The sequence below is a fragment of the Loxodonta africana genome, chromosome 11, assembly GCF_030014295.1.
Source record: "Loxodonta africana isolate mLoxAfr1 chromosome 11, mLoxAfr1.hap2, whole genome shotgun sequence".
NCBI classification, from domain to species: domain Eukaryota; kingdom Metazoa; phylum Chordata; class Mammalia; order Proboscidea; family Elephantidae; genus Loxodonta; species Loxodonta africana.
Genome location: NC_087352.1, coordinates 51882927 through 51905421, shown reverse-complemented (window position 1 = coordinate 51905421; position 22495 = coordinate 51882927). Strand labels below are relative to the sequence as shown.

The 22495-nt window shown below is 40.2% G+C and overlaps 1 protein-coding gene across 14 annotated transcripts in view; it reads right to left on the bottom strand.

The window, feature by feature from the left end:
• The window catches only part of TCF4 (transcription factor 4), a 392330-nt gene that overhangs the window by 174864 nt on the left and 194971 nt on the right, over positions 1–22495 (bottom strand). For 11 of the 14 annotated variants that reach the window (XR_010323446.1, XM_064294480.1, XM_010586727.3 and 8 more), the window contains one exon: positions 19788–19852. Coding sequence is in view for 10 of the 14 variants with exons in the window: in XM_064294480.1 (XP_064150550.1) it covers positions 19788–19852 (65 nt within the window). In the remaining 4 variants the exon portion in view is untranslated. Of the gene's footprint in view, positions 1–17351; positions 18344–18397; positions 19753–19787; positions 19853–22495 lie in introns of those variants that run through there. The other 3 variants (XM_023543770.2, XM_023543772.2, XM_064294481.1) reach the window with 2 other exon arrangements.

Sequence of the window (22495 nt, the reverse complement as noted above, 5' to 3'; positions counted from 1 at the left end):
CAATCTATAATCACACTGTGATTCAATCCAAACCAAACCCAGTGTATCTACATGTTGTATCAGCCCCAACAGATCCACAAATAAATAAGGCTTCCTTTGGAGATACTACGAGAAGGCAAAGAATTGAGTATTCATTTGTACAATCCTTAGCTGACATTTGTACAATTATTTCGACTATTTCTCCCTCATGGAAGTCCAGCTTGATTACTTTGGCTTATCCGAAATGTACTAGGTTGTCAGTCCATTTCCCGCAGGCTTGGGAAGGGGTTTCCCCATAGTATACAGCATAAAATCTCTGAGAAGAAGGATAACTTACTGGACACTGAGATTCTGGAATGTGTCCCGAAAAAGGGCAACATCAGGCCTTGCCAGAAAAAAAGAAAAGAATAGCCCTCATTCAACACTACACACACCCCAACCACCACTTTAGATCCACGAGTCAGATCTTCCACTACGACCTTCTGTGATGTGCGCCCACCACTGAGATAAGCTCCTGCTTCTACTGAACCCCACCATGAACAACTGGATCTATCCTACAAATGAACCTCACAGTCTTTTCCACATACACAGGTCAACTGAAACCCACTGGCCAATTACTACCCAAAATTTGATACCCTATTGGTCCAATTCATCCTGATACTGGATCTCCTGATTTCCTCTTCCAAGCTAAACTTGTGTTGTTATGTTGTTAGCTATCAAGTCAGATCCAACTCATGGCAAGCCCATGTACAACAGAACAAAACATTGCCCAGTCCTTGTAGTCACCTCAAAAGGAGACATTTTTTGCCAATCTACCCTGGTTCAAGATGGTTAATGGGGTAATATTCCTTTCTGATCTCTTCAATTAAGCTCCTTTCAGAGTCTGAGAACTGGCAGGCAAGGCAACCCTGTCAGGGCTACAAAGCTCTGCAGATGTCTCTGTTATGTTCAGTCAAACCGAAAGTAGAAAAGATGGCCCTCTGAAAATAGACAGCTGTCAATTAGATGGGATGCTCACACTCCATAGGCCAATAAGTGGGCATGAGCCACAGTGGAGGTGACAAGTGCTTGGCTAATCAGTGTGCCTATAAAACCAGTGTGGTATAAATCACTCACTCACACACTCACTCACTCCAGCGTTAATTAGTTCTGTGAGAAAGGCTCCGGTCAATGCAATATGTATGGAAACAAAAATCAGACCAGAGGGACTGGAAAAACAAGATGAGGGAAAGAAACCCCTGCAGCAAAAAGGACTCAAAAAAAGAACATAGTGATGCACTAACCGATGCAGAGCTCATCTATAATGATCCTGAAAGAAGACCCAATAGAGATAAAAGAGAAATATGTATTAGAGAAGAGGCAAAGTTATCCACCTGACCTTTCTTCCACCCTCCATCTTGTTTTTTCCCTTTCTGGCCACCAGGGGGCAATCTGGAGACACTGCCTTGTGGAGGAGGATATAGATTCTGTGATTTAACTTCAGCATTTAAATAATGGGGATGGGACAGGGATGAAGTCAATCAGGAGGTAAAATTGAAGGGGATCTGCAGACCAGAAAAGTTTAAGTTCCCAAAAGTTTACACCAATACTCTTCATTAGTGATAACTCTTAAGCTCAAAGGTATCCCCTCTAAGCTAATCATTAAATGCTAAATTCAATTAAAGAGCGGCCTTAAGAGCAGGTCAGGTATATTTATCTACTGATATGAATCTGAATTGGCTCAATGGCAATGGGTTTGTTTTGTTTTGTTTGATAGTAAAAATAGTTCTTTTTTTTTAGGAGTGGGGACCGACAGGGTTTCCCAGCCTGCCAGCCCTCAGAAAGGAATATTATTATGCTACTGACTATCTTGAGTTGGCTATCCACTTACAGGGTAAAAGTTGAAACAGCAGAAGTCTGTTTTAGATAAAGATAAACTTGAACAAAATACAGCTTCATTTAAAACTGACCTTTACTTAGCATGTCTTGCTGGGATCTTTCCCAGCCACCCCACATCCTGACCACTTTCATTCAGCTCTTTTCCTTCAACCAAGTAAGAGCCAGTCTGCCTGCCATGCCCAAAGTAAAACCCCAAATGATTCTATGAACTAATTTCTAAAAGATCGTTAGAGAGTGAAAAGGAGAAGTGGGAAGAGATGTTGGGGATGAGTATCCTTTAAGAGTTAAAATGTCAAAATTTGAGGCAAGGGTCTACCACAAGGCTTGCACCGTCCTGCTCCAGCTCCCATGGTACGGAAGGCAAAGGCTCAAAGATGGCACCCAGAGCTGTCAGTCCCTAGAGAGTATGGACAATCAGACCGTCATTGCTGGGTGCCCAAGTTGCAGAATGCCCACATGGCGACTGCCATTTAGATCATCCCTGGAAGACAAAGCTGTCTTTCTTACATAGAAATATAAGAAGCTATTCAATCTCTGTCAGCATTCATGACCCCCAAGCAGGAGCAGTGCCAGGGCAGAGCCCAAGTCTGGCCACCATCTCTGCAACACCAGCACTAACACCTCATCGGTCAAACGCCAGGCCCTGCCAGTTGCCAGGGTCCCCATCCAGGGAATGGCAGGGCTGGATGACCAGTAGGGTTGAATGGCCGTGTCTCCAGGTTGCCAGCTCAACCCATTGAGTTCCTAAGGGCTTGGGATACTCCTGTTTCTGCCCCCGCCCCGAATGGGCTCTTAAAGCCGTATTAACATCCACATCGATACTATTCACGGCCACCAAATACACCACACCATCACATTCTCCTCAGATGCCACAGCCTTGGACGTTCAGATCATTTTAAGCTCTCCATCACTGTTTCAGCTAACAGTAAAATGGACATCTTCTGACTGAAAGCTTTTTCCTTCTTGTGGATTCTTTCCTAAGTATTAAAATCCAAGAAAGCACAATTACCACAATTTCTTGGCCAATTGTCAATTTCCAATGTACATTTTTGCAGTTTTCCCAAAATCTCATCAGCATGGAGTATTTCTAATATTGAATACAGCCTTTTAGTTTTAATTAAGACAGTAATGCTCATTGTAAAAAAAAAAAAAAAAAAATCAATATAGGAGTGGAAAAAGGAAAAATTATTTCAGATACACGGAAGCCAAAGGGGTACTTCCAGGCTGCCCCAGTTCAATCCAACCCACAGCTTCAGAGCAGCGATGGGAGAAGCTCCCTGAGGGGTAATAAGTCACTAGGTCCTCTCTTTCAGCCACCACATGTCTAGTTGAGCATTTTCCTGGAGATGGGGACAGGAACGCTTCAGCTGAGCAGTAAGGATAAGCCACATCACAGAGGACAGATAAGAGGGCACTGGCTTGTCGATATATCCAGTTCCTCTGAGCCCCCGATACCTCGTACCATTTTTATGCTAGAAATGAAGAGGAAAGGAGGCAATCATTTCCACAGAACAGGAAGTTACTAAGAGGAAGCCCTGAGTGGTGCGAACGGTTAATGCACTAAGCTGCTAACCAAAAGGTTGGAGGTTCAAGTCCACACAAAGGCACCTTGGCAGAAAGGCCTGGCAATCTACTTCCAAAATATCAGTCACTGAAAACACTGTGGAGTGCAATTCTACTGTGATACACATGGTGTTGTCATGAGTCAGAGCTGGCTCAACACCACTTTTTTTTTTTTTTTTTAAATAGAAGTATTAGGACTGGAGGGAGGTCTAGCCATCTATCTGACCATCTACTGTCAAAGTCTAGTACCAAATTCTCCTGGGATCCTGCTTTTTGTTGCTCTGAGACTTTTAATCTCTAAGTGCACTCCACATTTTCCTCCCCTTGAGAACATGGCATGCGAGTAGGCTCTTGCTTGCGGCAAATGGACCTTCTAGAAATCAAATCTATAGGAAATATGAGTATTGACTACCCTGCCAGGCCTGGCTCACAGCTTGGCTCTAACCAGAACAATGGAGGTCTTATCAGTCCTCCAGAGTGCCGAAGATAGTTCAGGCTCTCTCCAGTTCCATTAGGGCCAATTGTCACCCTATCTTACACATTGGCTCCTTAGTTATTGTAAAGCTTTTACATATTTAAGGAGCTTTTCCATCAAAATATTCTGGAAAGGCTAAGGGCTCAGACACATTAATGATATCTGCACACATGTGCTTTTTATCCAAGTTCACAGCTCCTGGTCACTGAGGGTAAACAGTGTTATCAGTGATTATTATGGATTTAGTCAAGTATATTTTATTCCTGTCATTTATGAGCACTTGTGTTGGCTGGTATTTACAATGTCGGGATTCTGTCACTTTGGCAACCTTTTGAGACAACATTTTTCCAGTGTTACAGTGACATTTCAAAAACTCAGTATTTACAAGCAAATGACACCCTCTGGCTCTGTGACAGTGTGATTCAGTGGTAGTTGAACAAAGGGACACTCGCCCAGAAAATTCTTCAGGAGCTGCTTCAGGCTGCTACTATTATTTCATGATCTAAGATGGCCCTGTGCTCTTTGTGAGAAAGAGTGCACAAAGACATCAAGAGTAAAGCTCCATGTCACATGCTATTGGAATTTCAATTATATTGTGTGAGTTGACATGAGCGAGACCGCTGTGACGCTGACCAAGTCTCTCAACATCTCAGAGCCTTAGTTTCCCATCTTCAACAAGGTGGCATGGGGTTCCAGACAACTTCTAGGTTCCTTCGAACTCTAAAATTCTATCTTTAAGGATTTCAACATAAACATGAATAAAAGCTGAGCTCATTATCACTATTCTCTTTTTTTTTTTCCGTATCCCAGCTCAAAGTTGCAAGGAAGAGTCATGTGGAGAAAACACGAAGAAGCGAGTCATGATCTATTCAACTCAGCCACTTCTTCCCTGTCCCTACCAACCCTCTGCCAAGCAAGACGATCAAGGAGAGTGAAGGAGGAGGAAAGCTGGGAAAAAACATGTAGTGAGTGTTAAACTTCTCCCTAACGCGCTTCATGGCCTTTTTCTACTTTTGGTAGGACCATGGTCCCGTTTCACCATTACCAAACAACAGAGTTACTAGTACAGACAAGTAGCAAGGAATGTAAGAAAAATGCATTATGTTGTGTGCAATTTGTACTTATGGGGAACAGTTCAATATAGTCTCTTTTTTTGCTCTGAAAAGACAATGCTCTTGGATATAGACTGCTGGGTGCTTCACACCCTCTTCTGGAATGCAGTCTTTCTTACTGACAGAAATAAGTTCCAGCACAGTAAGTCAGTCAGTACTTCTATGGAGGATACCTAAGTTATCAGTGAGAAGAGAGCCAGAACCATCTATAAGAAGACTCTATGGGCTACTTGCTATAACAAAAAGCTACATCAACTTTATTCAGGGCCAGAGATCCAATGGGGAAAATGGCAAATGTGGAGTCAAAGGACTTTGTCCCCTAGTCCAATCTCTGCCATTTACTATTACGGGGGGGGGAGGGGACAAGAATCATTGTTTCCTTATCAACAAAATGGGGATTAAAAATAGTTCCTACCTCTTGGGTCATTGGTATGATTCATTTAAGTCAAGAAAATTACATGAAAGTGCTTAAATATGTTTGTTCGTTTATTCATCCATCCATCCATCTATTCACTCTTAAGCATTTACTGAGTATCTCCTGTTAGGCACTGGAGATAGAGATGACAGGCCTATTCCTTCTCCTTGTCTGGCTGTAGGGAGTATCCCAATTGTTAAGAAAGAAAAGCATACCAGAGGCTGAGCACAGAAGAGAAGCAACTAGTTCTAGTCCAGTTACAATACTGCCCTTCCCTGGAGGAAATAATGCATGAACTGAATCTGGATCAGAATGAGAGTTATCTGATAAAAAGGATGTAAGGCGAGGAAAGGGGGAGGGTAGGAAGGAAGACATTCCAGGCCAATGGAAGAGCCTGGAAAAGTCAGCAAGAACCACGAGAGAGCCCTTTAGGGGCTCAGTGTGGCTGGAGTGCAAGATTTGAGTGGTTTGAGTGTGAAAGGCAATGCCAGAAGGCAAGACAGGGGCCAGGCTACTAAGAGCCTATATACCACACTGTCTAAGGGTAAGGGGATGAGAGGGGCAGGGACAGTGATGATGGTGATTAGCAGTGTGGAAAGGCAACAGATTAATTGGTATTTAGGAAGGAGAATGGACAGGATCTAGAAACTGAGGATGCATGGGTGGTGTGGGACAAACAGTAGTCTTAGCTGGTGGCTAGGAGCCAGTGACTAACCCAAGGAACACAGGTAAAAGGTTAATCCTAAGGGGAAGTTCATTCCATGGAATCCCAGTTTAGAAACACAATACCCTAGGTGAATTATATTTCTCCACACTCATATAACTGGTTTTACCCAAGCCCCTTGAGAAGTATATCCAAGCAGATTTAAGAATATGAATTTATAAAGTTATAAATATTAAAGCCTCAAATTAGGCAATTATGCTATTTACTTAAGCCCTCTAGATAGTAATTATTTTGACCTTCAGCAGGGCATAGGATGGTGCCATTTCATAATACTGAATATTTAAGGAACACCTAAAATGAAGTTTTGGTGGAATATACTATTGCCAAATGCACTGATTACTGGCTAGGGTCCCACGGATCTGATTTAGGATCTCTATATTCTATTTCTAGAGCTATTTCTACAACTATCTAGAGCACAGGCAAAATTGTTTGCACCAGGTAAGTAACTGGATGAAAAACTGGATGGAACTCCACAGGAGCCTCCAAATTTGGCATCCATGAGTTTCTAATAACACTATGAAAATTGAGAGGATAAAGCCGTTACCTAGGACATAATGGAATGAAAAATCTGCTTTGTAACGAAGTCCAAAATAGAGATCGCCTAAAGCCCAAGATCTAAGAGAGTGTGGGTATTACCTGTAAAAGGAAGTAGAGAACAAGTTCTCCTAGAAATTAATCAAAGAATAACCCTTCCCCACCCCCCACATACAAAACCCTAAACTTAATTTTTTTTCCACTACCAAAATGGCACCCAGAACATGGACCTTCAAAACAAATTCAAGCAAGTCTTACTTGATAGCTAACTGGGAACAGGACTGAGAAGAATAGGTCCATATTAGTGACTTCTCTTTGGCTGAGACAGTTAAATGCCAGAAATGTAGGAAGACTCCTTGAGGGACGATGTCATTGTCATGGCAGCTGTAGACATTCTTCATTGCCACATGTCACTGTCCATAGCAAATCTTTTACCACCACTGATGTTGTGTTGTACCAGTCACTCTCTACATGACAGTTCTGAGTTGTGGAGCTGGGTGTGACAGACAGACTTCACAGTTCAGAAGTACTGGTAATAGGCATTTTCACAGGAGTGAATCACATCCAAGGAAAGCAAGTTCAAGTGATGGGGCTCTGAAGAGGTGAGTTGAGGTATATTATCCAGCTTGTGAATAGGTTTTACTTGAAGATTTTAATTAGAATTCGTAATGCTTCGAATTTTTGGGGGGTGTGGGGAGAATACATACAATGAAGTTAAAACCCTCTTAAGATCTTGAATCCTGATTCCCTCAGGGTTCTGGACAGTAACCAAAAAACCAAACGCATTGCCAGCGAGTCGATTCTGACTCAGCTACCCTATAGCACAGAGTAGAACTGCCCCAAAGGGTATCCAAGGAGTAGCTGGTAGATTCAAACTGTCAGCCTTTTGGTTAGCAGCCAAGCTCTTAACCACTATGCCGCCAGGGCTCCTCTAGATCCCAGTTACAAACTCCATCTAGGATTTTGTCTTTTTTCCCCACTAAATCTTGAACCCCTGTGAACCACCATTACTGTTGTTAGGTGCCGTCTAGTTGATTTCAACTCATAGCAACCCCACGTGACAGAGAATTGCCTCATAGGGTTTTCTAGGCCGTAATCTTTACAGGAGCAGATCACCAGGTCTTTCTCCCATGGGGCCATGGGGTGGGTTCCAACCATCAGCCATTTGAATAGCAGCCAAGAGCTTAACTGTTGCTCTACCAGGACTTCTTTCTATGAACCACTAGTGGGGTAGAAAATACCTGAGACTGTGCGCTATCATGGGCCCTGCAACTCCCACTGGAACCAAATGACCACAGGTTTAATCAGTATTTGTTTCAAAAAAGTAAATTCATTATTTAAACACGTAACTATTTTTAATTCTGAATGGTTATCAATCAGCCACTGAAAACCCTGTAAGGCACGGTTCTTCTCGGACACACAAGGAATCTCCATGAGTCATAGTTGACTCAATGGCAACTTTTTTTTTTCTCTATAGCAACCATCATCTAATATTTATCTGTGATTTCATCCGGTAACACCAAACACTTTTTGATTGTCATCAGAGGATCTATTTTCTGAGTCTATGCTTGCTTTTGCGGCAGGGGTCCTCTCTTACTCCCTCAAGTCATTCATGCATAACCCTTTTGAGCAGCACAAATGTTCTTCCTTTCTAAGAAATGATGTAATGAAGAATCTCCTTATTCTCCCATAACGGTATGTTTTTCTTCCCATGTAGTAGGCATCTTATCTTTGGATTTTTCTACAATAATATAAAACCAAAAACCAAACCCACTGCCACTGAGTCAATTATGGCTCACAGCAACACTACTGGACAGAGTAGAACTGCCCCCATAGAGTTGCCAAGGATCGGCTGGTGGATCCCAATTGCTGACCTTTTGGTTAGCAGCCGAGTTCTTAACCACTGTGCCACCAGGGCTCTGTGATAATGTAAAGCAAATTTATAAACTGTTTTCTTGGTTAGATCACTGTAATACTGGTATGATTAACTCTCTCTGAAGAACTGTATAGACACCCTACAAACCTTAAGTGATGATTAAGTCAAAATAAGGTTATGCTCAGAAACTTCTTACATCACTTAATATTTTACTGTTAGTCTTTTGGGTAAAAATTATTTTTACAGACATCCAATACTGACCCAATTTTCAACACAGAGTAAGTGTGAAATGAAGGGATTTAATCCAATAGAGTTCCACCTGCATATATTTTGTATGATCCACTAACTCATCTCCCCCTATTATTTCCTATCAGTCATTATGATGATGATCATACAGTTCTCAAAGAAACTTGGAGAAATCTCAGTCTAAGCACAAGTTAACAAAAAAAATTTTTTAAAAACAAAAAACCATTTCCATCTTGTCAATTCTGACTCACAGCAACCCTACAGGACAAAGTAGAGCTGCTCCATAGGGTTTCCAAGGCTCTAAATCTTTACTGAAGCACACTTCCACATCTTTCTCCCAAAGAGTAGCCAGTGGGTTCGAACCGCCGACCTTGCAGTTAGCAGCCAAGTTCTTTAACCACTGAGCCACCAGGGCTCCTCCAAGATAATAAGAAATATTTTGATCCTGATATTGTAACACGTGGCTGCTTAATAAGCATTGAAGCATTAAGCAGCACATTAAGGCCCTTTCCCTTTGACTTTATCCTGTGTCTCTTGTTGCCAGACTCTCAATGTTTGCTTCCTATAGCTTGCGTGGTAATTTTTTTTTAATATGTAAAGATGAGAGGAGGAAAAAAAGGTCACTAGATAAAAGTGACTTATCATCAAAGTATGAGAAAAACTAGTTACTTGGCTAAATAAAAATAACATATTTAGTGATTTGTAATGTAAGAATAAAATGAACTCACTGGGTCTCAAGAGGTCTGCAATATGATCTTTTCAAAAGGTAGCTTGCCAATTTAATTGAGGTAGGAGTTATTTAATTTTTTTACAGGTACAGTTTTCAATAAAACTACATATGCCTCTAACACTGCATTGGCAGATGTGTCTCGATTATTAGAGGTGGACTCCAGGGACTATATACAATGGATCTTGAAATCTGTAAGCAGCTGTTGGGGGGGGGGAGTTTAAATGATGGGGGAGGGCATTGTACCACACACACGTTTCTTAAGTGCAGCAATGTTTTGTTATTTTACTGCAGGTGTATTACAGAGATGAAATTTAATAACTTACTGTATACAATACCAATAAAACCAAAAAGATTCAGTGCCCTGCTGTTCATTACCGAAGTACAAACGGGCCTGGATCATTCTGTGTGCATGCACGGTCAAACCCTGACACACAGAGACTCACATCCAGAGCTCTGGACAACGGCCACTGCTGGAAAACCTCAAAGATGCTCTTCGTTAATTATTTTCTTATCACTGAAATGTCGTTGCTCCAAAGGCACACAAACGGGGCTTCGAGGTGGGTTGAGAAAGGGATATAGCTGGGTTTTTTTTTTTTTTTTTCTTTTTAATCATAGAGCCTTCACTGGAAGATGACTTGAAAATAGAGGGAAGTGGAAATGAGGGATATAGAGGTTTCGCTAAGTACTCTAAGAATACAATACAGCAGTGGTTATACATTCAACAAAATCTGGTGAAATGCCCAGCTAAAGGTGCTACCCCCCCCCACCAAAGCTTGATTTCTCTCTTTATTAAGTACAAGTAATAAAACCAAACCAAACCCACTGCCGTCGAGTCAATTCCGACTCATAGCGACCCTGTAAGACAGAACAGAACTGCCCTGTAGAGTTTCCAAGGAGCGCCTGGTGGAGTCGAACTGCCAACTTTTTGGTTAGCAGCCTTAGCACTTAACCACTACGCCACCAGGGTTTCCCGTACAATTAACAGCCAACTAAAATAAGTGCCGCGCTATTAAAAAAAAAAAGTGTTAGAAATGTGAAAGCAAATGTAACTAAGTATGCTTGCTGGGTTCCTCGTCACCCTGAAACTACTTCTAGTTAGACAATAAATAACAGTCTGAACGTAAAAGGCCCATGCTTCAGGAAGCTCAGTTTAGTTTATCTGTGCGTGAAAGCATTTATAAACAAACCCATATAAACATCTAAAACACACACGCTTTTTCAAACAATGGAGTTCTTCAATTCTAAGCAGGTTACCGATATCGGGCACAACAGTAGCCTCAATAATACCTGTTATTTCAAGAAAGCCCCTAATAAATCCTTTCACTTCAGATTACGGGGGTTTTGTTGGTATCTTTCACTGTTCCCAACATTTCAAGTTTTGGTTTTGGTGTGAAGAGCTGCAGTACACAATTCGACAATGATGGAATAATATCAAGCATGATCTTGGATAAAGGAATAAATATTTCTATTTCTTATGGCAAAGTTATCCTGACGCTAAATCGTGAGTACGTTGCCTTTAAGTTACAGGGCCATGCTGATAAAAAAAAATATATATATACAGGTATACTTCAGCATTAGGTTTTATCAGACACATCTTAGTGTTAATTATTTCTGTTTAGTCATTAATCAACCTTCCCCTTTCACTTTACGTATCAAAAATACAAAAACAAGGATTTGTAGTCCCAATTGCTATAAAATCCCTTAAGGTTTTTCATAAGAGAAGTTAATCCCAAAATCCTGGTAAAATTTCGATTTGGATACTAAGACTGGATCCATTCAAAGTCAAATGCATTGCCATTCAGTCAATTCCGACTAATAAGGACCCTACACAACGGAGTAGAACTGCCCCACAGGGTTTCCAAGGCTGTAAATCTGTATGCAAACAGACTGCCACGTCTCTCTTCCATGGAGCAGCGGCTGGTAGGTTTGAACAGCCAACCTTTCCGTTAGCTGCCAAGCACTTAACCACAGCACCACCAGGGCCCCTTCCATTTCTCTGGTGTCTCATAACTTATCTCAAGGCGATTTCAATGCTTTTTAGGCACTGTCTGTCCCGAACTGTTCTATAAAAATTGCCTATGCTTCCAACACATATTCTGTCATTTCATGTATTTCACAAGTGGGCTAAAAGCCATAATCGAAAAATTATTGGGTCACATTTAAGAAGCTGCTAGAGATGTTATTTAAGACTTTCACTCTATGCTATTCTTGTGTTTTTGGAACAATAACGTGATCTATGATGAATCCAAATTCCTGCAGTGGTAAGCCATGTTCTGCCCGTGCTGCACAAAAAGCAAGGCCAAAATATCATCTGTACAATTTTAAGTCAGTGTTCACGCTGTTGCTAAAATGTGAACTGGCATATTCTACTCCAGCCTTTTCACAGGAAGTCCTCATCGGTCTTAATGAAGTTGCACATGCTAATTCTGAAGATGCCACTGAATATACAGATTAGATTATTCATATATACATACAAGTGGTTTAAAAGAAATGGCTGGGCAGTCAGGAGCTGTATGATTACCCTCCTCTCTGCCTACCCCTTGACTCCACGTCCTCACAAGCGATATTCTAGCCATCTCCGATCAGACCTAAGTTCATCTTGGGCTGATCCCTACACCTGGATGTCTCCACGGACCTCGATCCAATGCAATACACGTTAACTGAGAAACAAGGCACCGTGATAGGCCTGAAATCTCCAGTGTGCCTGGAACCTCCCAAAAGTGGTTTTCTAGATAGGATCTAATATACACCCCTGAGCTGAAAACCCCACTATGGCCTTGGGCAGCAGGGAAACCAAGTTGGTAAAGCATTAGCTTTAAAACCAGATATTTTAGAGTTCAGAGCCTGGTTCTGAAACTTTACTTCTTAGAGCATCATTTTTTTTTAATTATTAAGTGAGAATAATACTTACCTCAGAGGTTTATATTGGCACCCAACAGCAGCTTCCCAGGCTTCCTATAGTTTCTGCTTTTAGATTAACTTTTAGACATTACTACAGATTGTCTATTCTAGATTAACTTTTATTGTCCTATAAATTAACTTTCGTTCACTCATTTATACATCCATTCATCAGGCACATCTGGATTATGAAAGGTCTGGTGCCTGGACTGGTTCCTCTACCCCTCTGATCCTTGACAGACCAACCTCCTAGGGCAGTGCAGCCACCTACGAAGGTCTGCCAGTCCATCAGTCACTAGTGGAGAACCCTGTGAGACGTTTAATAGTAATTACGAGAACACAGAGGGGTAACGTGAGAGTGTGGAGAAATCCAGGACTTACTGAACAATTAGTCTAACAGCTAAATGGCACAGAGATTATCATAAATTCCAAATTTTAACAAAAGAATATTAGAGTTTAGCATGCAAGGTAACAGATGTAACAATTCCTCCCTTCTCCTACTATCAAATGTTTTCTGACCATCAGCCTGAGCAATAACTATTTTTCTTGTCAGTATGCCAAAGATCCAAACAATGCCTTAATACTTCCAGCATCTTCCAGGTAAGAGCATATAGTTAAAACAAGGATTATTATAGTTACACTTGTCTGTATATGGAGCATCAAAATTGACAGGGCTAAAATGAATGATGAAAGCAAGCTCTTCTCTACAAAAGAGTAGCTGCTATAAACGTAGAAGAAATGATGGATTTTAAAAAAAAAAAAAATACAGTTTGAAACCTTCTAAACTGATTTCGGAAAGGATCATCAATAAATGTTAGGCTATTGGGTCAGAGGTTGTTGGAAAACAGGGATCTTTTCTGAGTGCCAAAGTATCACCATAATGATTATTTACTAAGTGTAAAAGGGAAAGGTCCACTCTTCTCAAATAATTAAAGTTAGCATCACCTCAAAAGGATAACTTAATATTATATGCCTCCTAAAGAAATACGAAACACTCAGGATCATCTATGAAGTACTCAAGTCAAAAATGTTTAACCTGAATCGGAACAAGGTTTTAGATTTAATTTTCAATTTATAGGCAAGACAAGTGACAAAGAAAGGAATTGAACGACAACAACAAGAAATAATCAGACAATTCTAGAAAGGGGGTATTTTATATGACACCTGGCCTGGTCTTCTCAAAAGTCAATTATTATTAAAAAAGAAAGAAAAAAAAAAGTAGAGGAACAGCTCTAATTTAAAAGAAATTAAAGAGAGCAAACAAATGTCAGGCAATAAATACAATGCAGGGAGGGGAGCTACTGAAGACATTTTCATGGTGTCAAACAATTGAAGAAATTTGAATATGGTTTGGGTATTAGATTGGGAAACTAATGTTAATTTCTTTAGAGGTGATAATAGTATTTTTAGTAAATTAAATAGGCAAACATTTTTATTTTTAGGAGACGTAAACTTAAACATCTGGAAGTGAAATCTTCTTATATCTTTTAATGTAATGGTTCACTGAAAAATATATACATTCATATTTTATACACACACCAAATATATTAACAACTTAGGTACATGGCATTTCATTTTATTATTCCTTCAACTTTCCTGAATGTTTGAAATTTTCATAATAAAAAGAATAAAATAAAACCAGTGGGGCTTGATTTTCTCTCTTAAAATCTAGAAAGCTACTGGTGAGGACTGTAGGGTGGGTATGTAAGAGCTTCTCTTTGTTTCTCTCCTCATTACCTAACATGTTACCAAAATCAAACCCATTGCCATTGAGTTCATTCTGAGGACAGAGCAGAACTGCCCCATAGCGTTTCCAAGGAGCAGTTACTAGAGGGCTAATAAATATTCGTTAATCAATCCAAGGGAAGAGTGGATCCATCCTCCCCTTTGGTGAGCAATGGGTGGCTGCTGAGAGAGGAGTATGGTATAGCAATCCCCCAAAGCAACTGAGCTGCTACCCTAGAACTGTGCTCAGGAGCAGAGCAATGGCACACACACTACCAACCCAGGCCCTGGCATATCTGAAACTATCATGATTTTAAATATCCTGTCTCACTGTCCAGACTGGCATATTCTAAATGGTCAGACCTGGATTCTGACCTGTGGTTCCAATAACACACCCCTGAGAAACACAGAACACCTACAATCTCCCTCAATCGCATCTTTCAGGAGGCACAATCCCAGCTCAGTGAAGCCACCAGGCCAGCGTTCAGCCCTGCAAGACCAGGAAGAAGTGACCCCCTGCCACCTGGTCACAGTGTGAGTCCAGGGCCAGCAAAGCACTTTAGAAGGAAGGGCTTCCAAAGGACTTTGCTTAAAAAATTTCAGGAAAGAGTATGGTTTTCCTAGCGATGAAAAAGATGTTCATTCTATGGTTTTCATACATTGCTATTCAGACTTCACCTCCCAAAATGATTTTCAAAAGTGATGTTGGAGAAATAAACATTCACACAAGCTCCCACAGTACAACAAACTGACAGACACGTGGGGGTAGATGAAGGGTATACAGGGCTAAATACAGCAGACATGGCCTCAGCCCTCCAGGAGTTCACAGAATCCTGGTAGCAACCAGCATTAAACAAACGTATCAATAAAGGCAAATTCTAAAAAGCATTGTGAAAGAAAAAAAGAGTGCTAAGGCAGTATATAACAAGTCCCTGGTGAGAGAGGTTCCTGGAGAAGAACGCATAGGGCCTGGACTGGTAAAGGAGCCCTGGGGGTGCAGTGGTTAAGTACTTGGCTACTAACCAAGAGGTGGGCAGTTCAAACTCATCAGCGGCTCCGCGAAAGAAAAGATCTGGCAATCTGTTCCCATAAAGATTACAGCCTAAGAAACCCTACGGGGCAGTTCTACGCTGTCATACAGGGTGGATAAGTCGGAATCAACTCAATGGCACACAACAACAATAAGAATAACCATTAAAGGTAATATCATATTAAAAAATATGTATGAATATATATTTATTTATACTTACACAAGGCCCAAATAGCCATTTTCGTAAGAAGAGCCAAAAGGAACTTGTGCCTTCTTTGCTTACATGCTTTCTATTTTGACTTTAGGTAAGAAAAACTTGAATGAGCCTAAAGTTTTAGAATTGAGTAACTGGTAATTTGATTATCAAAAATAAAAATTATTAAAAGAAAAAAATCAATTCTTAAATGTGTAATTATATGTTTATTAACTATATGCTTACTTTTGATAAATCAAAAATGACTAGCTTCACAAGCGAACTAAATTACAAATAAAGAAGGCCTGTTTCCTCGATAGCTTCAAAGTTCCTGGAACTTAAAAATGAAATCCTAGACTAGGCCTAATACTTAAAATCCATCAGTTTGAATATCTAAACATCAAAAACTTTATCAGAATAGTCCTACTTGATTATTTGCTGAAAAAGACTTAGGATAAGTTTAAAGCCCTGGACTTCAAGGATGGGATATTCAGTTGTGGAATTCTTTATAAAGATTTCAAGGCATCTTACAGGCTTTCAATAGGTCACTAACTTTCACTGCCTTTTAAACGAAGTACATATGCAATATATTTCCATGCTTTGAATCATCAAATTAAGGCAAGAAGTCTAAAACTTTCTCAAGGCCAGTAGTAATGCCAGATTTTGAACACAAACCTTTTCAATAGAGTTGGTCCTATAATGCAGACATTCCTAAATCTATGTGCAAATTAGAATTACCTGGAGAGTCTTATAGATAGCACAGATGTCCAGGCCCCAACTCAGAAGATTCTAATTGTATTGGTCTCAGGTAGGGCTCCCCCTTCTGTATCTTATGCGGGCGCACACACACATATCTTGCCTAAAACCTGCTAATATGAAGCCAGAGTTGGAAATGATTGCTTTCAACTCGGGCTACACCCCAGAAAGAAAAATTAAGTTCCTGATAATAATCAATGCTGAAATTCCATTTAAGGGGAAAAATTCTGTCCTAATAAATAATCACGTTCTATGACATAATCATCACGTTCAAAACTGGTCAATCTCAACAATAAAAAAAAGTTTGCAATCGTCAAACATCCTATTCAAAGCAGCACAAGGGGCCAAAAGCAAAATGACATGTTTTTCCTCGTCCTCTGCAATGATGCTATAGTATTAAGCTTGGCGTATTTTCTGAAAAAACTTTATTTCCGCTCATTTTAGTTTGTCAGACTTTCCATTATAAATTTTATTTTCTCTACCAGTAAAAGCAGTATGAGGTTGCAATTTGGCAAGAGCGTTTTAAGCCTGCTATGATTTCTGTACCCCAATTTGAATTAAATTAGTTTTGCCATATTTAGTGAGGAGTGAAAAAAAAAGCCCGTTAGGCCACTTTTGTTTGTCTATTGCTTCATTTTCTAAACAGTTTCCAAAGTTTTGAAAAGTTGCCATGTGTATTTCAGATAATTTCACGAGGATATGCATTAATAAACTCATATTATCCCATTACTATTTTTAATGAAAACAGCTTAGTTGGTAACAAAGAATATGCTAGCTTTTGTTTTGCTGCTAAAATCTCCACTTTTTAAAAAGCCACATGTCTATTACTATTAGTGTTAAATCCTCAAGAAAAACATAATGGATATACATATATATATATATATATATATATATATATATATATTAACCTAAAGTTTCTGGAAACAATATGCATCTCAAAAAAATAATAATTTCTTCCTCCAGGCTAGCATTTCCCTACCTGTTGCTTACCACCGCTATTTCTGTATACCAAACAAAAGACTGTGGGGACTGGAACAAGCATGTTCACATGTAACAATGCGCATTCCTTTAAGTCCACATGATACATTGTTACAACATGATAATACTGCCTTTGGAGCCCTCTTAGGGCATCTCATCTACAGGGTTTCCATTCAGCCATCTCTAGAATGTCGTAAAAGGGAGAAAACAAAAGCTTTCCTTCCAGGAGAGCCACTCACCTTTTCACACGGGGGGAATCATTTCAGCTGTGATCTGCTATTTAGACTTGAAGCCCAAGATACCGAGGATTGTGCCTTTCTTTTTGGTTTGCATAGCTGGTGTTGTTGTAGACAGGGATTCACAGAACAATACAACACAAGAGAAATGGACTGATTCGCTGCAAGGCAGACCAGGGTCTGCTCTATTCTCAAATTTCACGAAAAGCAGAGATTTGAAATATGCACACTTTCAATCTTCAGTCCCTATTGCCTCACTCAGGGAAATTCCAAAATTTCGCTGTTATTTAGCCTTAAGTAATCACACGTTTATGGATACTACTAAGACCATGCTAAGCACAGAGACAGTCGGTTTTTACAAGACTCACAATGCTGAAGCAGAAATACAAATGAAGCCATCTCCAACTCCACCGCTATAGTAGGAGACTTTTTAAGAAAAGCATATGCAGTCACATTCATATACACAACAGATATTTCCTGGACACGAACGTCTCCCGATGAACCTCCCAAGGCCCAGAAATCCAGCCATCACAACCAGCCACCTCTACTCCGCCCTCTGCCCCTTGCCACTTCTCATCTCACCTTCGATTTGCAAGAACAATTAACTTCAGTTTCACCCGAGGGAAGTATTCCCCACACACGGAGGGAGGGTCCGTGTCCCTGCACACACTCAGCCAGACTCACACGGGCTGGATGATGCTTTCACAAGTTAAGAGGCCTCGCGCTTACTCAGCAGAGGAAATCTTTGTGTCTGTGAGGAATCACGCCAATTCCTATTAGTAAGAAAGGATACAGGGGCGAGGAAGCTTATTCTCTCAATGACCAGAAAAAGAGGCCCAGTGAGACAGAGACCTCTGCCATGACCATCTGCGAAGAGGAAGGATGTTGTCAACCTTCTTCTCCCCAAAACTCTAGTGACCTCTGCCTTGACCCTCAGAAACCAGATACACAGGATCAGGCTCTTGTGCAGGAATTGGAAGCTTTACACCAGAGACACGGCACTCAGAGGCTTGTCGCCCCAGCTATCTGCCCCGAACATTTGCACTCACATTCCAAAGATGTTTCCGCTGCACTGGAATGGCTGTAAATTTCTTTCCTGCAGAATTCTTTCCAAACAAACTGCCATGAACTGCGCTCCCCGGCCTGTCAGCGGCAGCTCTCAACCAAGCCACCGTTCACCTCATTGCAACAAATCTTTCAGATGCCAAATATGACTGAATCGGTGGCTCCACCAAAGGAGTAAACTTCAAAAATGCAAATATATACAGGGGAAAAAAAAAGTCTCAACCAGAATTCCACCTTCAGTGACATATCACTGATACGGAAGAGAAGTTTCTGTCACAGGTCTATGTAATTACTAAAACTAATGTTTGCTTACATTTTTCAGGGAGTTATTTAACAGGCTGTTTGATTCAAAAATGAATTTTTTTTTCATATCATTAAAGAAAATGGGAGGGTGAGAGGTGTTCAAAGAGCAAGCATCCCCTTTCCAGCACAAAAAGAATGTACATTCTGTTTGGGTGAATAATAAGGGAAGGCTTTGAACATTAAAGAGGGTTATTAAATTGTGTCAAGAGTTTTCCAGAGTAAGAAACCAACGCACTTTTAACAGGAAAGTCTAAACCTTTTTTTTTTTTTTATGACTATATGATTAATACCGTTACTGAAATTAAAAAGAAAGCCTCTATAAAAACTCACTTGTCTTGAAACAAAGCTTACACTTTGGGCCACTGACAGTATTTTTAGAACTGGGTACTCTCTGGAGAGTTAAAAGTATGCAAATGCAGGGTGCACAGAGACACAAACACACACATGCTATACCTTTGTATTACACTGGCATTTTATTATTTAATTAAAGTACCCTTATTTTTCTAGCTCACGCATGCTTCCCTTGAGACGGCTTTGCTGTTAGCCTGCTGGCCTTGACTTCCAGCCAAAAACAATTCAGAAACAAAAAGGGACAACAAATCATATTTTCACAGACATTTTTATCCCTCAGTACAACCCTGTTTTCACACAACATCATACAGCCTCTATGAAAACTATAATTTAGGGCACTAGCCACCCAAACCCAGGGTCTGACACATGGTTTCTCAATGCATTTCCAGTGTAAGGAATTCTTAAGTTCTTAATTGTAAATAAAACTCTGGACAGAACCACTTTCACCGACATCACCCGTCTGCAAACAGTACCGGCAGATGGATTAAAAAAACCAAAACGAGTCATTGGATTTAGTTCGGAGAAAGCAGGTCTCGAAAGATGAGGTGTTTATTAGTTCAAAGTCTGTGTTATTTCATTGCTTTTTAAAAGAGATCGTCACAGGCAGACAGTCTGGTGCATTCTGCTGCCACAGTCTCGAATGTATAATGTAATTTACAAAACAAACTGATTTAGCAGGTTAATTCTCTCAACCCTTCCACTACCAAGATTCTCACTTACCTGGTGGCAACCCTGTAAGTTTGATTCTCTCCCATAAGATGAGTATGAGCCCCTTTCTGTTTTACCTGCCAAGAGAAACAACAAAAAAGTATAAATGGTGTTTTTCCTTTAAAAAAAAAGCTCCTCCAGGTAACAGACATCTACTTCTCCTCTCCGATGTTTACATACGCAAAGTAGGCACTACCAGCAATGTATGCAAGCAAGAGAAGAAATAACGCTTCCTCACTCTGGCTATGAGAAACTGGAAAAAAATATCCTTCATTCCTATTCTTAGCCAAACTGCTCCACACTTCCAAAAACTGTCATTCCAATGGCCTCCACTTTCTCTAGCAAACAAATTGTCATTCCTTATTTTCACTTTCTTTCTGTCTCACAAAATTCAAACAATTTCATTTTTATTTACACAGCAGGCAAATTATCTATGTAATGACCCTAGCCTAGTAATTCTCATTGATTATATTGACACTTAATGGTGAGGCCAAAGCTAGTCAGTCACAGGCTCTCCAGATGGTGAATTTAGCAAAGAAACGATTCAAAATTCTTGGTCTCTCTTTCTCTTTTTTTTTTTAAAAACTCCCTTTCCCAGGAGTACACCCCATCATGATCAAGATGATGATGGAATTTACATTTGGGAAAGAGATTTTTTTGTTTGTTTTAAATTGCCCACTCTGAACCCATGTTCACATTTCACCAGTAGACCCAGCAAGGACATGGGCTCTTGGACTGTGAAAGTCTTGTCTGAAGTCCTAACAACCCAATTTTTCTCTGTAGATGGCTTTACAGAGATGTATAGATCCTCAGATGCTACTTGGCCACATCCAAGGATAAAATGAAGGCTGCTCATTTGTCTCTTTTGAAAAGTATGTTTTGCCTTAATAATCAACAGGGAAGATAAAAACACCAGATCACTAGAGATCTAAGCAGCAGAGTTCAGCAAGTGACAGGGCTAGTGAGTCAGCCCAGTGCCCAGAACAGGAGCTTCGCCCAGCCCAAGACTGAAGGAGGCTCCCTTGTTGGGGGCTATTGCTTTACTACACATTACATATTAAACCTAGGACTCTACTCTTCTTTCTCCATTTGAGACAATTCAAAACTAGTATTCTGAGGGGGCTGAATGGGCACTCTCCTGAAGTATGCAGAGCCCCAAAGTTCTCCCTTCTCAACTCAACGGAGCACCAGTGCTAAAAGTAGTAGTTGCTTTTTATTGTTCAGTTCAGTGACAGTGTTATTAGAGCATGCCTTCCTGACACCACACAAAGAACGAATCTTTAATCAGTCTTAGATCTGGTCAAAAGTGTACCTTGCATCTAAGTCACAATATAATATAAAGTAGAAGGTGATTTTCTAGGAAAGCCAAACTTGAATCTTAAAATTAACTCTGTCTCTCCTGCTATTGACTTTTCTCCTGATTTCAGTGAATCTCAAACTCGGGAAAATTCCCTTACCCTCAGCCCTCCTTCTTGTATAGTGTTCAGTGCTAAGTATAAAATCAATGCCCATATCAGTTTCAATTCCACTGACACAGGACACCATTTAACAGACTGCCAGTCTTGGGAGCCCTAAGAGAATAACTTCCATTGTATGGGGATTTTATATTGAAATAAAGATACATTTACCTGTATTAGAAGTGCCCATGGTCCTACAGACATATTTATTCTTTTGTGTAATTAAAATAAAAGCTATTCACACCATTTAACTTTTCTTTACATATCCCTAACAGAAGAGATTTGACCTTTGGGAGCTATCAGTCCTAAGAATGCAGCAAACCAATTCTTAGTTCTTACACTTATAGAAACTTCAAAACAATAGCCACACCATTCACTTTGACGTAACATTCACCTGTATAGCAGTTACACAGGTAGGTAGGTAGGTAGACAGGCAGATAGTGAAACAGAAAAATAGATAATAAAGTGGATTTTGCTCTAACTTCCAAGGAAATGAAACATCTACTGTCCTGTTTTGGTAATTTCTAAAAGTTGAATTGTAAAATACAGTTTGAGGAAGAAAGACCATCTCTTTTATTCTGTTGATGGAATTATTAACAAAGGCATCCCCTAGAGAATTTCACTATCCAGTATTATTTTACCACTCGAGTCCAGCACATTGAACTGAACAGATGACTTATTCTACCAGAAATTTTCTAACTTCATGTACAGAAGTTGGGGCTATTCCTTTTATTATTTTAAAGCTAGACGGTCGGTGTAAAAAACTATGGGTTAAAAAAAGAGACAGAGCATAAGAAAGGAGAAAGGAGCGAAAGAAAGGGAGAGGGAGAATGGGATAAAAAGAGTGAGAGAAAGGAGGTAGGAAGGAAAAGGAGGACGAGGGCGAGATGAAGAAGAATCTGAATTCGGGCTGCACAGAGTCCCCAAGCACTCTTGGCTACACGGACTCAGCATTCTTTACTATCATATCAGATACAGACTGCTTAATCTTCATTTTGGTTGTTAAAAAATATTTATCCAGATACAAAAATAAACCCACTGCAAATTACAAGTTGTCAGGGTTAAAAATCTACTCCTGTTTGTGTGGGGGAGGATAAGAGACCAGCATAGACATGAATCATTCTCAGTAATTTGAGTGTTTCCATGACATCAATGGGCACTGGTCCAGGACTCTGTCGAAGTCTGCGAGGTACCAAAGAGGCAGCGCAGCCAGCAGGAGGCTGGGAGGTGGACTTTTTTTTTTTTTTTTTTTTAAGGATTATG